General features: G+C 33.0%; 2 protein-coding genes across 3 annotated transcripts in view; one reads left to right on the plus strand and one right to left on the minus strand.

Moving 5' to 3' along the window:
• The window catches only part of LOC125055062 (pyruvate dehydrogenase (acetyl-transferring) kinase, mitochondrial), a 39,497-nt gene extending 27,098 nt beyond the window's left edge, over positions 1-12,399 (plus strand). Inside the window, exons 1-8 of one of the 2 annotated variants that reach the window (XM_047657275.1) lie at positions 494-728; positions 1,968-2,117; positions 3,983-4,167; positions 5,844-6,038; positions 6,549-6,715; positions 8,575-8,689; positions 8,954-9,063; positions 9,840-12,399. In XM_047657275.1, coding sequence (XP_047513231.1) covers positions 1,981-2,117; positions 3,983-4,167; positions 5,844-6,038; positions 6,549-6,715; positions 8,575-8,689; positions 8,954-9,063; positions 9,840-10,001 — 1,071 coding nt within the window. In that variant the 5' untranslated portion in view covers positions 494-728; positions 1,968-1,980 and the 3' untranslated portion in view covers positions 10,002-12,399. Of the gene's footprint in view, positions 1-493; positions 729-1,967; positions 2,118-3,982; positions 4,168-5,843; positions 6,039-6,548; positions 6,716-8,574; positions 8,690-8,953; positions 9,064-9,839 lie in introns of those variants that run through there. The other variant, XM_047657274.1, reaches the window with a different exon arrangement.
• On the minus strand, positions 11,739-14,729 carry LOC125055061 (gastrula zinc finger protein XlCGF57.1-like). The gene is made up of 2 exons (XM_047657273.1): positions 13,378-14,729; positions 11,739-13,072 (listed from the first exon to the last, which is right to left on the minus strand). The coding sequence occupies exons 1-2, from the start codon at positions 14,622-14,624 to the stop codon at positions 12,652-12,654; spliced, it is 1,668 nt and encodes a 555-aa protein (XP_047513229.1). The 5' UTR covers positions 14,625-14,729; the 3' UTR covers positions 11,739-12,651.
• Positions 14,730-15,305: the final 576 nt, after the last annotated feature.

Below are 15,305 nucleotides of genomic sequence, written 5' to 3' on the forward strand. Positions count from 1 at the left end.
TATCAAAAAGTTGGACTGCATCAGCATAATAACAAAATAAAAACAAACGTGTCCATACTAAGGCGGCGTCCTAATTGGGAGCGATCGTACGATGGCGCGATGCGTTTTTCATCTCACGATCAAAGTGGTCGTGCGATGACCTAACAGGTGCCCTAATAGGTCGCGCGAGTGCTGTGTGTCACTCCAAGTGTTGGCCCTTGCCCCTCTCGTCCCGCGCCCCTCGCGCGTCGACGCATCGCGTAGTAACCGATTAGGAGTTAGGACACTCAAAAGAGATCTGTTGCTTTGATTACATGATCGCACGATCAAACGTATCGTACAATCGTTATTAAAGCATTTCACGTGCTCGCACGATTACTTGCGAGGCAAATAGGACACTCTAATGAAATCTGTATGTTTGAACTCATCGCACGACGAGACCGCATCGTGTCATCGTGCGATCTTCGCCAATTAGGACAACGCCTTAGACGTAAAAACTCATCTTTCGACACTGTTACCAAGGGATCCTGTGTTTTTTTTAACGTGTATCACGTAGAGGTCCAGAAAATTTTGTAAAATTATTGTGACTGGCCAGAGTGGAAGGCCGATCAAGTAAAGACCCTTAAAGGTCTTTCCATCACCCAGGCGCTGCCGAAATAGGTCACTAACATGACATTCAGATGTGAAGAGCGCGGCTATAGAAGAACCATAACAAAATAATAAAACGGATGTACATGAAACTAGTTAAGGTACATGAAACATAAGATTTAAAAACAATTCGGAATATACCACATAATATATTAATAACATCGTAACTATTTTAAATGGCAGGCTATTAAAATGCTATTAGTATTTTATCACCTACAGTATTCTATATTATTTATTACATTGTCTCATTAAAAATTAATTATAGAAATATATTCAGGATCAACTAATTAATGCTTTTTTAACTGATTTAAAAAACCTAAATGAGGTTCACATTGATATTTTTTGGGAAACGGAAAATAGGATTAATTTAATTGATTCGGTTGTTATTATAGAGTGAATTAAAAAGTTATCTCTGTTTTATATATATTTTAATTGTTTTTATGGGGCTCGGGCTGTTTTGGCGAGCGTAACTCAACCTGAATGGGCGTTTTTCCCGCGACTAGCGCAAGGGCGTCTCCTGTGAGATACCTGACTCCGGTCTGTTTTATAGATAGTTAAAAGTATTTAAGAAAAAACAACGCCGGACACTGATTATTTTCATCCAATAATTGACACAGATGAACGAATGGTATAATAATAAAACAAAAATACTGTTTTTTTTTATGTTTATTAATGTAGGTAACCAAGTATGAACGTCAACAGAAAAGATGTTAAGTTGATTCTAAATTTACATTTACTACCATTTCGCAAGTCAAGGGCGTAGAGCGGACAAGAACAACTGGCAAGAAACTCTCCACCACTTTTTAATCGCCAAGTTTTGAGTCAAACAAATTGTTTGAACTGGAGCAAATCAATCCCAAGGATTAGGATCATTTAAATAATCGTCAAATTTATAAAAAGCTTTATTAATTACGTTTAGCGAGAGTTTTGAATTTTTTTTTTTTTAGACTATTCACACCAATTGATCTAGTCCCATGATAAGCTGGTGAATCTTGTGTTATGGGTACTAGGCAACGGATATACATACATATTATAGATATATATATAGACATATAAATACATATTTAAACACCCAAGACCTAAGCACAACACCAAATGCTCGTCACATCGATGTTCGACTCAGCCGGGGATCGAACCCGGAACCCATGGATTCGCAGTCAGGGGTACTAACCACTAGACCAATTAGTCGTCAAGTAGTTCTTTGATAATTCTCTAATTTCGCTTGGGAGTTTGTTGTATACGAATACAATTTCCATATAAGGAGTGGCCGTACTTAGATTAGTTCTGTTTCGTATTATTTTTATATAACAATATTTTTATTTCTCTTTCACTCCTTCCAGACTGGCGAATATTATGAAAGAGATAGCGCTACTCCCTGACAACCTGCTTCGGATGCCTTCAGTTGGTCTTGTGAACCAATGGTATGAGAGATCCTTTGAAGAAATTATCCAGTTTGAGAAGATGGACCCTGAGCAGTCAGTCTTGACTCAGTAAGTTTTTTATATGGTATTTTGTTAGTCACACTGGCGTTTAGGAAATGGTTTATGTTTTTCTTAATCTATATATATATAATGAAAATGGTCTTCGTTTGAGGCTCAATCACGCCTAAACCACTGATCGTATCGACATGAAACTACCACCATTCGGAATTTTTTGCAAAAAAAAAAAATTTTCTGCGAAATTTTTCCTAGATGGTTTATGGCTATTTATTTATTAAATTCCAACGTTCCTTCATTTTTTTATTGCTGTTTTACTTTTATGAAAATTTATCCATACGGACTTCACCGCGGAAACATTCGGGGAGGCTTCCTAGAACCTCTAAACGTCAACATCTGTTAAAAACTCGATTTTCGAAATATTTCAATTTTCTTAGCGGGAAGTTAAAAAGAAGAATAATAAAATATGAAAAAAAATAAAATAATGAAACATAAAATTTATTTTAATTCGTCCAGCAAAGCGGGCGCAAAACGGCTAGTAAATAATAAGAAGACATTTTTTATCCACATCTTATTTGCATACAACATAATTTTTTCTTAAGATGTGCCTCCCGTCCGGGAGAAAGTCTCCTTTATTTCTGTTTTGCCAGCATACCTCTCCTCGGCCAATCGCTTTTTGGTCTGCCTTTGTTTCTTTGACAAACGATTTTTGGAGTAGTTTATTAAATAGTATGTTTTGTGTGGTAAGTGCAGTCCAACCTCAAGATAGGTTTCGTATCACCTCGACGTCCGCCGTCCCACAACTGAGCGTTTTTCAAGGCAGTTTTTGCCGCGCACCACCACTATGTGGAACCAGCTGCCCACTGAAGTATCTCCGAACCAATTCGACTTAGGTACGCTCTATTCTTGAAGGATCAAGAAAAGAGCGTACCAATTCTTAAAAGGCTGGCAACGCACTCGCGAGCCCTCTGGCATTGAGAGTGTCCATGGGCGGCGGTATCACTTAACATCAGGTGAAAAAAAAAAAGGTGATCAATACATTTATCTCAGAGAACCCATTGAAGGGAAGGACGAGTTCGAGGTTTATAATTCATCGCAGTGATTAAAAAAGGATAAAAGCGAATTGTTTTATTATGTCTGTAAAGTTACGTGGCTTTAATATTAAATTCCTATCTGTTTATTGACTGAATTGTGTCGCAATTGTGCTATGTTTTGTATTCTAATGAAACTATAATAGAAAATTAAACATACAATAAATTAGTATGTGTGTACCTTGCCCTTGTTAGAAAAATAGCCAATATATTTGAACAACAGTGGAAAGTGCGTCATTTATATCGACATAATCACTATTCCGCGATAAAAGACAAGACTTTTAAACTAAAAATCCTAAAGGAATATAACTAGTGTACGTTAAATAACTGGTTATTGAATACTGTTGTACGTAGAAGTGGATGTAATAAAAATAATATTTAGTGAATACGATTTATTTTATGGTACAACATTTTGTGCAAAAGTGACCTCTCGTGACAAAATTAGGAACTAAAATTCGTCTAATAATGTAGCCACATCCGAACAACTTTCATTTTGCATATGAAATTTGATTGTTAATACGGCAGATAGGTAATAATATATTTACAGAAATTTGCGACTCACTGCTCCAATAATCCTTCCCTAGTGAAAATACCCTTTCAACAGCAGCATTAGTGCCTGGACAACTAAAATAATCTAAAAAATGTTTTAGAAATACAAATGAGTACTTTCAGAGTACAGGCTTTGAAAAGAGTACGTTTGCGAAAAATGAGTACAAAACTCAGTAAATGAGTATAGTTATTATAATAAGGTCAGGTACTACTTTAAGCATTTAATAATACCTATGGTTTAAAATAGACACAAGTTATATTTTTTATTTCGATTTCCAGATTCTGCGAACGTCTAGTACACATACGCAATCGTCACGCCGATGTGGTCCAGACAATGGCCCAAGGTGTTCTAGAACTCAAAGAGTCGCACGAGGTGGATCCAGGTGTCGAGAACTCCATACAGTACTTCCTCGACAGGTTTTATATGAGCCGGATATCTATACGGATGCTGATGAACCAGCATAGTAAGTAAACATTATGCTTGATAAACAAAAACAAAATTGTATGTATTTTTGGACTGATAGTAAAACTTTAGAAAATCATATAAATTCCGTTCAAAAAAAGGGCGTCTAAGGAAATTTACGTTCTTGAATCGATTTCAGTTAATTAAATGAAATTTAATTCTCTAACGACTGTGTAATCATGTAAATTGATACGCGTGAAGTGTATTGTGACATTTTTTATTTTGCTGATTTTTTGAAACTCGTAAGGGAGCGTTCAAGTATTACGTAACGAATTATGTATTATTGTTAATATTATTTTCGACTTTCCAGTACTTTACACCACATAATGGTAACTTTCAGGCTTTTATATAAAGAATCACTAGGTCACTAAACATTTTTCTATACTTGGGTAAGAAAAACGTTACGGCGCGTTACTTTGGGGGGGGGGGGGTGTGTGTCAATAATCTCCAAAAAAATTACGTGATGTAATACTTGAACGCTCCCTAAGATCAGTGCAACCAGCTCCACAAAACATCAGGGAGCTTGAGTCATAGCAGAAGAGTGGGAACGTATACCTCAAAAACATCGTGGAAAGCATGCCCAGAAGGAGCTGTGTCAAGAGTCACACACGTTATTAGGTTTTATATGTATTGTATTAAACAATTTCCAGAATTCATTTCACTCATATTAATTTACACGATTAGTTAGACAATTAAATTTCATTTAATTAGCTGAATACCTTAGAATTTCCTTACATGACTTAATGACCTATATAACCCCTTGATGGGGCAGAGGTCGTCCACAGCGAGTCTATCGCGTTCAGTCTTGAGCCTCGCATTATTTCACATTGCTCCAAGTCTTTCCGGCTCTCTTTGCCTCATCTGCAACTGTACGGCGCCTGCCATACATGCCGAAGTTGTGCTAAGGTTGTTCGGGCCTTGGCAAAATTTAGTTTTTGCGTTTTTATATAATAAACTTAAAATCTGTTCATCTTTTGTATTATTATTTTCTATTAATAATGTACATAGAAAGTGTTCCATTATAGTCAACAGCTCGCCAAAAAAAATACCCATCTAACGCAGAAATTTTTCATTATAAAAATAATTTGGCTTACATCTTAATTATTTTGGCACAGTTACTATTTAATGATCTTAATATAGTTCCACATTTGTTTCAACAAAAACTACATCGACTTACCTACTTATGTTTATTCATGTTATGCAGCTTTTTTCTTCTTTTTTTTTTTTTTTCGTGGGGAAATGCGTTACGCATACCCTCCCGCGGCACGGTTTTGGTGGGGAAGGGTTATGTGGGACTCGCACAACAGTGCATACCCACTAAAACCCCACGGCGCCACCAGCAATCGCCCGGGGCAGGACACGGTAACAGCGTAGCCTTGTCCGCATCCAGCCACGCGATCAGCCGTTAGTATCACGGTCCTCTACGGCCACAAATGATGTGGAATGGACCTTGGCACAGCAAGGGCCTTTCACATCGGCCAATTCACCCTGTTTATAAAGCTGGGGGAGGTCGGGCACGATGCTATGTTATGCAGCTGCGCCTACGCACCTCACCGTATTGAACAGAAGAATGTCAGTGAAATAAATCTATCCACTCATTTCAAACATAACGATGAACTCTGGTATAAAAATAGAAGTTAAGATATTCGTTTTGATAACAAAATAATTAAATTCCAGCGCTTCTCTTCGGGGAGCAAATAGGCTCTAAGCAAGAATCTGTGAACGGCATCGGGAACGGTGGCCGGCACATCGGGTCTATAGATCCGGCGTGCGATGTGGCCGCAGTTGTGCAGGATGCCTATGAAAATGCAAGATTCCTCTGCGATAGATATTATTTAGCGTCGCCTGAACTGGAGCTGTTGCAAAATGGGGGTAATTACAATTTTTAACAAACTTTAAAATGGCTTTTGTTAATATTTGTTCTACTGTGCAGTTATAATCTCTTAAGATCAGTGTTTATAGTAATTAGAAATATTCAAATACATTACGGCTAACTTGTAATATTTTCTTGTTTTTAATATTTCTCTTATAAATCTTTATGTGATGGCCAAAATCTGAGGGCTAACTAAAGATCAGTAACTTCACCAATTGAGATATAAATAAAAGGCCGGCAACGCACTTGCGTTAGTATTGAGAGTGTACATGGGCGGTGGTATTACTTAAAATCAGATGAGCCTTTCTGTTCTATATAAAAAAAATATTACCTACGAAGCAAACCACCCCAAAATTCCTTAGATCAGTCGGTTATATCATTTAATATCGGAGCTCAATTATTTTTTTAATGAAATAAATAAATTCAATACATACACATCAGGATGTTTGAGCGTACTAGCAACTGCACAAATTAAACTGTTTTTTTTTAATAAATATATTATATTTCAGTTCCCAGTGATAGGCCGCTGCCGATAGTCTACGTGCCGTCTCACCTGTATCACATGCTGTTCGAGCTTTTTAAGAACGCAATGAGAGCTGTCATGGAGCTTTATGAGAGCAACCCACCGCCTGTTACACTCAATATTATTCAAGGACGAGAGGATATTTCACTTAAGGTATATTTCGTCTGTTAAATATTTTTGAAGTTATACTTCTTTAGGCGCGTTATGAAAAATTGATGAGAGTGAAATTTTACGATGCGCGCGCACCGTGACACAAAATTAACAGGATGACGGAAGATGCTACGGCATTGGACATAATTTAAAAACAACATTCGAATAATAATATAATTTATGTTACACTTAATGTAAGAGAATAATAATAAATATTAATTTATTTAATTTTTCAAATATAAACTGAACTTTATTGACTATAATGACTCCTTTTCCAGTCTTTGATTATTTAATTGTAATTAATTATTTGCATGCAATCAAAAACTATTTTTAATAATGCCAAAGAAATATAACTTAAAACGTAACTATAACGTAAAGTCCATTTAACGTCCTTCGATTTAACGATGAAATCTCTAAAGTGTCGAAATCAATTGGCTTTGGTTGGTTTAGCTTGTCTTCCATACAATACCCTCTATATAGCATTACACCCACTTTCAATAACGGCAACAATTGAGTAATAAAGTACTTTTTAAGTTGCTAAAATTAGTAAAAATTGCGCAGCTGTGTACGTTCTTTTGTCGCTTTATTATCCTAGCCCGAAATAAACTCGAATGTCGGCATCTTGCATACGAAGTCTTAACAGCCGATGACGTTCTTATCACGTATACCTAATACAATAGAATTCAGCCGGGACCTTTGATTTTGGTTAATATAACCGGTATTGTACTCAACGATGTCGTCGAACACGGTTTCGACTGTATAATTTTCATGAGTTGATACAAGTAGGAACAAAATCAGAATTTTTCCGTTCCTTTTCACGTAAAATATCTCAAATTTTAAATTAAGTTTTGCATAAAAAATGTATTGTTATTAATTGACATTTCAATCAACATTTCAACGTTTAGCGTATCTGTATATTGTATTACCTTTTTTTAAATTAATTTCTAATTAATTAAATTTAAATTTTAATTAGTGTTGGCCTTATTGCTTATATATCTCTATCTATAATATCGGTGGATATCTTTCTATGTGCGAAATTTAAATTTACTCTTCCAAAATCTACTTGTGGCTTCAATGCTGATTTTGATCAAAACAAATCAAAATCATTTATTCGTTTACGTAACAGAATGTACACTTATGAACGTCGAAAATAAATACATATTAAATGCTTCTTATTTTACATTTACTGACAGTTTCTTAATCAAGTGCGTAGAACGGAAGAAAAGAACAATAAAGTCTCCGCCATTCTTTTTAATCGCCAAGATTGTTGTTTTACACAATTTTTGTAAGGAGCTGCTACCATTACACCATTTTCCACATGATTTGTCTTCTATCAGCAATAGGCATAGTGAAATAGGAGCACGCACTTACATTCTCGTGGGAACAACACGCAAATCTATATATATATAATGAAAATGGTCTTCGTTTGAGGCTCAATCACGCCTAAACCACTGATCGTATCGACTTGAAACTACCACCATTCGATGCGAAATTTTTCCTAGATGGTTTATGGCTATTTATTTATTAAGTTCCTTCATTTTTTATTGCTGTTTTACTTTTATGAAAATTTATCCATACGGACTTCACCGCGGAAACATTCGGGGAGGCTTCCTAGAACCTCTAAACGTCAACATCTGTTAAAAACTCGATTTTCGAAATATTTCAATTTTCTTAGCGGGAAGTTAAAAAGAAGAATAATAAAAATATGAAAAAAAATAAAATAATGAAACATAAAATTTATTTTAATTCGTCCAGCAAAGCGGGCGCGAAACGGCTAGTATATCCATAAAAAAATGATTAAGGAGGTTAGTTTATGGGGTTGTATATGTATGAAATAAATGTATATAATTTTTATTTTATAGTTGTCTGACCGCGGTGGTGGCATTCCTCGCAGCGTGACTGATCTTCTCTTCAAATACATGTATAGTACAGCGCCACAGCCATCTAAGTCCGACTCACATAATGTTCCACTTGCAGGTAATTTCAAAAATTTCAACCATAAATATATAATATACTAAACTGATTTTTCATTCCGTAGAATTCTGACATTTCATAAGTGTTGCTACTAAAAAAGTTCGCAACCGAAAAAGGGAAAAATTTGAGCCATTTGATGGCAATAAAATATAATACTACGTAACTACTAATCCAGTCAGCAAAAGTAAACAAAGCTCTCAAAATTATTTTTTTATAGACCGTAGCACCAACTAATAAATTCAAATAAATATATTTATGTATTTACAGGTTATGGCTACGGACTGCCGATATCGCGCTTGTACGCACGTTACTTCCATGGCGATCTGGTTCTTATCTCGTGCGAGGGGTACGGGACCGATGCCGTAATATATTTGAAGGTATACTTTTTGTTAAATAAAGTTTTTAGGTTACAGGTTCGCTTTATTTAGGTACATTACCCTGGACTTGAGATCCAAAAGATTTTCGTTTATCTACGAAAGGGATAAAAAAATCAATCAATTTCAAATAAATTTCAAGCATTGCAAATTTGTGAAAATCATTAGTTTTTGAAGTTCTGAAAAAAGGACGCATTATTTTTTATGGTTATGGTTTATAGATATATTCTATAATATAATTAGAATTCGACGTTTAATTTTTTATAAAAAGAATGCACAAGGAAAAAACAAGGGTTGCGTGTACTTATGTACGCGCGTAAGAAGTTATACTTCTTGGCATTATTAAAAATAGTTTTTGATTGCATGCAAATAATTAATTACAATTAAATAATCAAAGACTGGAAAAGGAGTCATTATAGTCAATAAAGTTCAGTTTACATTTGAAAAATTAAATAAATCAATATTTATTATTATTCTCTTACATTAAGTGTAACATAAATTCTATTATTATTGGAATGTTGTTTTTAAATTATGTCCAATGCCGTAGCATCTTCCGTTGGCAACTTCATTCTGTTAATTTTGTATCACGGTGCGCGCGCATCGTAAAATTTCACTCTCATCAATTTTTCATAACGCGCCTAAAGAAGTATAACTTCAAAACTTTTTCTTATTAGCAGTAATTTGGTTTCTATTTGAAAATCACTTGTAAATATTATAATTTTAGAGATATATTTTTTGTTTCACAGTTCAATGTTTGTAACTATTAATAATTTTTTCAGGCACTTACAAACGAAGCAAATGAGCTGTTGCCTATATTTAACCGGACGTCAACTAAATTTTACCGTCCGTCACCAGTGTTGGCCGATTGGTCTGCGCCAGTTCATAACACTTCAGGCAGCGGACGAAAGGACAAGCAGCCATCTCTTTCACACAAGCTATAGTCAGAGCGAGACGCCGATACCACCGAGTAAGCGGCGTAAAATTGTAAGTTTCGTACAATAAATTTGAATATTCATCGTAGCTGTGTTTTCTAAATTTTTATTTTGAATTAAATAATTGTTATAGCGGTTTTATATTTTGTTTAATCTTTTCCTGACATCTGTTTGTTTTGTAATAAATTTGATAGAAATTATGGTAATATTGTAAATTGCTCTAAAGTATAAAAACAGATATTAGCACTCTTAGTCCAAGACAAATATCTTGCATGAAAATTGTAAAAAATCTAAAATAATGTATTTTAAATTGAAAAATTTATCAGGATAAAATTGGAGAATAGTTAAAGGCTGTGTTAGTCTTATTCTTAAACATCTACTTTCATGGATTGTGAAAAACTTTGAGAACTACCCGACTTTTTGACTTGGACTATGAGTTACATCCTGTATAATTAAAAATGAATGTTGTAAAATTGCTACGATGTGTACAGGTGAAATGTGATAGAAATTGTACCAAGTATGCGTGATAAGTGTTGCTATCTCGCTCTTATGTATGCTAAACATCGTTAGAGCGAGATAGTGTGATGTGTATTGTGATTCTGTACTTTAAGAGTTGGTGACTTTAAACTGTGACTTTAATTTTAAGCTATTTGTAACAGAATGGTTTATATTAGAATTTCATAAAATTATTTGGTTAATCTTTTTTTGTTAGTTTCCATTTTGAACATTATTTCAAAAATGTGGGAGTGAATAAGCAATGTAAAATAGGCAAAAATACTCTTGATTACATACGCATCAAGTACGAATAGTCTTAAGTTGTGTATAGACAATAGAGTTAGGCGGAAATATACTTAGGTATTAAAAAGAAGTAATAAAGTTACGTTTTAACACATTTTTTATAAGTAGATTTCATCTTGATCGGCTCATACCCAGCTTGAGTAGATTTAAGAAATAGACATGCCAAAATTCTAGTAATAATTCAATTCTAAAAATTCGCACTTGGTAGCGTGCTCGCAGGATACATCTATCTCTCTTTAACATTTTTGCAAAACAAACCATAGCTATATATAAATTGCTCGTAACGTTTTTTAATATTTTAAAACCGTAAGTCATCTCTTATTCTCTTTTTATGTCCATTGTCATGTGTCAAAAGTTTTTCATATAAAAATACACCATAATACAAAGTAATAATGCTTGGGTATTCTAAAATTATTTATAAAACAACATTGTGAACGCACCAATTGAAATTTAACTTACTCAATCCTGCGAGATAATTTGTGATACTCGTTTTTAGATAATTTTTACTTATATAGTTGCATACTTGATGCCTATTAAAATGGCCAAGTTAGACTTAGATCTATTACCATGAGTATATTCTATATAAATACTAGAATATCTTTGGAGCCATCAAAACAATCTGTGGACTTGAATATGAAATGAATGCAAGTGAGAAGAAATAATAAGAAAGTTCAGTAATAAGTAAAATCTAGTTTCTTCATTCATAGCACTCGTAATTACTTTACTTGTCATTTATGCAACTTTTAATGTATTATTTTAAAATATGTTTCTACTATAACATAGATTTAAAATAGTTTTAGGAAACATGATATCATAGAGTAGGTATTGTCATTACAATATATATTTTAGAATAAATATATACATATTATGTATGTATAGTGTAACTGAAATATGTTCAAATATTAGTAGTATACTTCGTTTCAGTTGGGATAAGCAAAAAATAAAAAGTAAAATATACTGGATTTATTTAAGTATTTGACGAATACTGATGGAATAATTTAAATTTAACAACAAATTTAAAGTGGTTCTTACATAAAATGAGTATTTTTTTCACTTAAAATAGTACAATAAAAGTACATGCCATTAAGGATTATACTCTTACACACTTTTTATATGTCCCATTGTGCATTTTATTTTATATATAATAATAGGCATACGAAAGAGATGGATATATTTTCATAGGTACATATGAAGGCTGTTTCACACAAGTACAATAGGTTTATACAGGCACAATTTATTAAATATTGTATTGAAAGTTAGGAAAACAATACGGAATTTTATGATCAAGCCCTGACTGAAAATAATGACTAATTTAATACTCATTTGTTCCCTCAATAAATTCTTAATTTGTTACGTTGTCACAATATAATTCCGTATTGTTATTTAAAGTAATGTATCATTCTTCAAGCAGCTTTAAGTTTATATTGTACCTGTGGGTTTATTAATTTTATTTATACTGCATTTGTACTAAATAGATAAGTGTTATTCCAAAATTGATATTTCTATAATTTATAGTCTTATAGATCATAGAAAATGATTTATGTATAATTTTTAAATAAAATTTTCAATTGTTTTTGTCGGATATGGCAATGCAATTGAAATAATACAATGGTACATTTTAATTTCTTGTTCCTAAATATTATTATTAAACTTATTTGAGATCTATTATTAATGATTAATAAGTAAAAGTATTGTTTACACAACTTTTGGTGGGATAATTTTCATCAATGTTTGAATCCAAGTAAGTTTTTTACTAACTTAACAAAAGGTACTTTAAAAAAAATTAACTAAAGAAACTAGCTGCACATAATTTAACACAGAACATTCTTATTAGAGTTTTTGTAATACTGTAAACAAAACTTCAGGACACATGAATCCCTTGTAGTAAATCACCTTCCTTCCCATGTATTTTTAAGTGAACCTTAAGTCCTGAGGCTTTCCGGAATGCTTGTCCACAATTTGGACACACATATGGCCTTTCACCAGTATGGCATCTTACATGAGCTGTTAAATCTTGCTTTTGCACAAATGCTTTATCACATAAAGAGCATTTGTAAGGTTTCTCTCCAGTATGAGTACGCCTATGATTTTTCAGTGTTCCTGAAGCAGCAAACTTCATGTTACACATATCACATGAAAATGGCCGTTCCCCTGTATGTGTCCGACGATGTTTGACTAGCGAGCTTGAAGTGGTAAAACCATTACCACAGTCATCACAGACAAATGGATGTGCACCACTGTGTTTTCGTAAGTGTGCTGTGAGTTCACCTTTGGATACAAATCTAAAATTCAAATTAGTGACTTAGTTTTTTCTAATTCTGAAATCTGAAACTTGTAAAAATAATTTTAAAACTAAATAGTAATTGTACCTAGTCAATGTTATGATGAAACAGCTGTTAATCTAATGTAGATTCTGTTATACACTTACAGGAAAAATTAAATTATCTAACTGGAAGGCAATTTGCTTGCTTATTTATAGCTAAGATATTTTTTAAAGATTTAATAGCAACTTAAAATTGTTTGTGTAGTTAACAGATTTTTCAGTTTGCTCTAGATGTCAAGGAAATTTAAGCATATATTATTTTACCTTTTATCACAATTTTCACATTCAAATGGCTTCAACCCCAAATGTCTCCTTATATGTTGCTCTAAATTAGTTTTTTGTGAGAATCCCTTTCCACAAGTGGAACACAAAAATGGCTTCTCTCCAGTATGTGTCCTTAAATGATCAGTCAAAGATGACATCATTATAAAAGATTTATTGCATATATGACATTGATGCTTCTTTTCAACTTTGTGCACCTCTTTATGGACATGCAAAGCTTCCAGTGTGGTAAAGTTTTTATCACAACAATCACAACTGTAGCCTCTATCCCTTGTATGAACTAAGAGTATATGATTATCTAAATGAGCTTGATGTTTGAACTCTCGCTTACAACTTTTGCAAATAAACTTCATCTGAACACCTTCTTCATGTTTTAACAAATGTGTATGAAGTGAAGACTCATGAGTAAATTTTCTCATACATTTATTACATTTAAACAACCTTTTAGGACCTTGAGTTTTTTTTAACTTAACATTATGATGTTTTGTATGTTCAGTATATGATTTCTGATCAGGTAATTGTATATTACACTTTTTACAATATAGAGTATCTTTTGATTTAACTAGTAAGTTTGGTTTTTTACATTGTTCTGAATGACTTTTATACTCATTTTCACATGTAAATTTTAAGTTACATTCACATGTTAAAATATTATTTTCCAAACTATTTATGTTATAAAAATCAGAATCTAACATCTTATGATTTTCTAGACTACCACAGTTGTTGAAATCTGTGTCAGTAATTATTTCTTCTTTAATATCTAATTGCGTTTCAGTCTTCGATAAGCCTACAATATCTGTATGGACCAGTTCCTTTGAATCAAAATCATCTATTGATATCTTATCTAGATTATGGTTAAATGAATCATATTCTGACTCTAAAGGATAAAGCAGTGTTTTTGAATCTATAGTAGAAGTATATTGTGATGTTGATACTAAATCTTTGCCTTTTTCTAGCTCGTGAAAAGCTTCTTTTAGTATATTCTCTGACAAGATGCATCTTTCTTTCAACTCCACAGCCTTGTTTAGAATTGAGTAACACTCTACACATATTTGCAGGGGGTTTCTGCAGTCGATGTCTATATTTATGTCGACAAGAAATGACAATAGCTCACACACAGTTCGAGTATCACCATCGGATTGACTGTTTAGTGGTATTTGAGCTTGAGCTTCACAAAAACAAATTCTACAAACTTTATTAGGGCAGGCTAACACATTCTTGATGTCCATATTGGGCCTTCAAAGAAATGGTTTTACATATTAATTTTATTATTTTAAGTCTTAATTCAGTTGAACTTTGTAGAACTAGAGTACTGAGTAGACATCACAAAATTGTAAATATTTTTCAATTTTTATCAAATCTAATGTCAATAGTCAAGTCTCAAGACTCACTTCACTTTATTTATAATGGCGACATCTGTGTAAATCACAATTCCGCCAATGTCACGTTCTAAGTCTTCACACAGTGAGGATAGATTTGATAATTTTGATAGATTTAATTTTATCTAAGCAGAGTTACCCAAAACGTCTCAAGACTCAACATAGAAAAAAAATTGATTTGAAGGAATGAAGGTTGACAATTGATATTGTCCTTACTGTGATATCAAAATAATTATTGTTATATACATATTTTCTTGGTAATCGTAAATTTTTACACAGCGGAATAACCAGATAATATATATGATTAGAACAATTAATTTCCCCTTTTACAGTAAACGTAATCATAAATAACAGATATTTCATAAAGTATTCACAATTTTTGACACTATTCCCCAGAAAATATGATTGCACAGTCAAAGGACGCAGAAATAATATCAACCAAATTCAGTTTTAATTATCAGTGACAAGTAAACTGTAGAAAAATTTAAGCTCGTATCTTATTCTCAAAAATGGTATTTTGTTTTGAGTGAT

This window comes from Pieris napi, chromosome 13, assembly GCF_905475465.1.
Source record: "Pieris napi chromosome 13, ilPieNapi1.2, whole genome shotgun sequence".
Lineage (NCBI taxonomy): Eukaryota > Metazoa > Arthropoda > Insecta > Lepidoptera > Pieridae > Pieris > Pieris napi.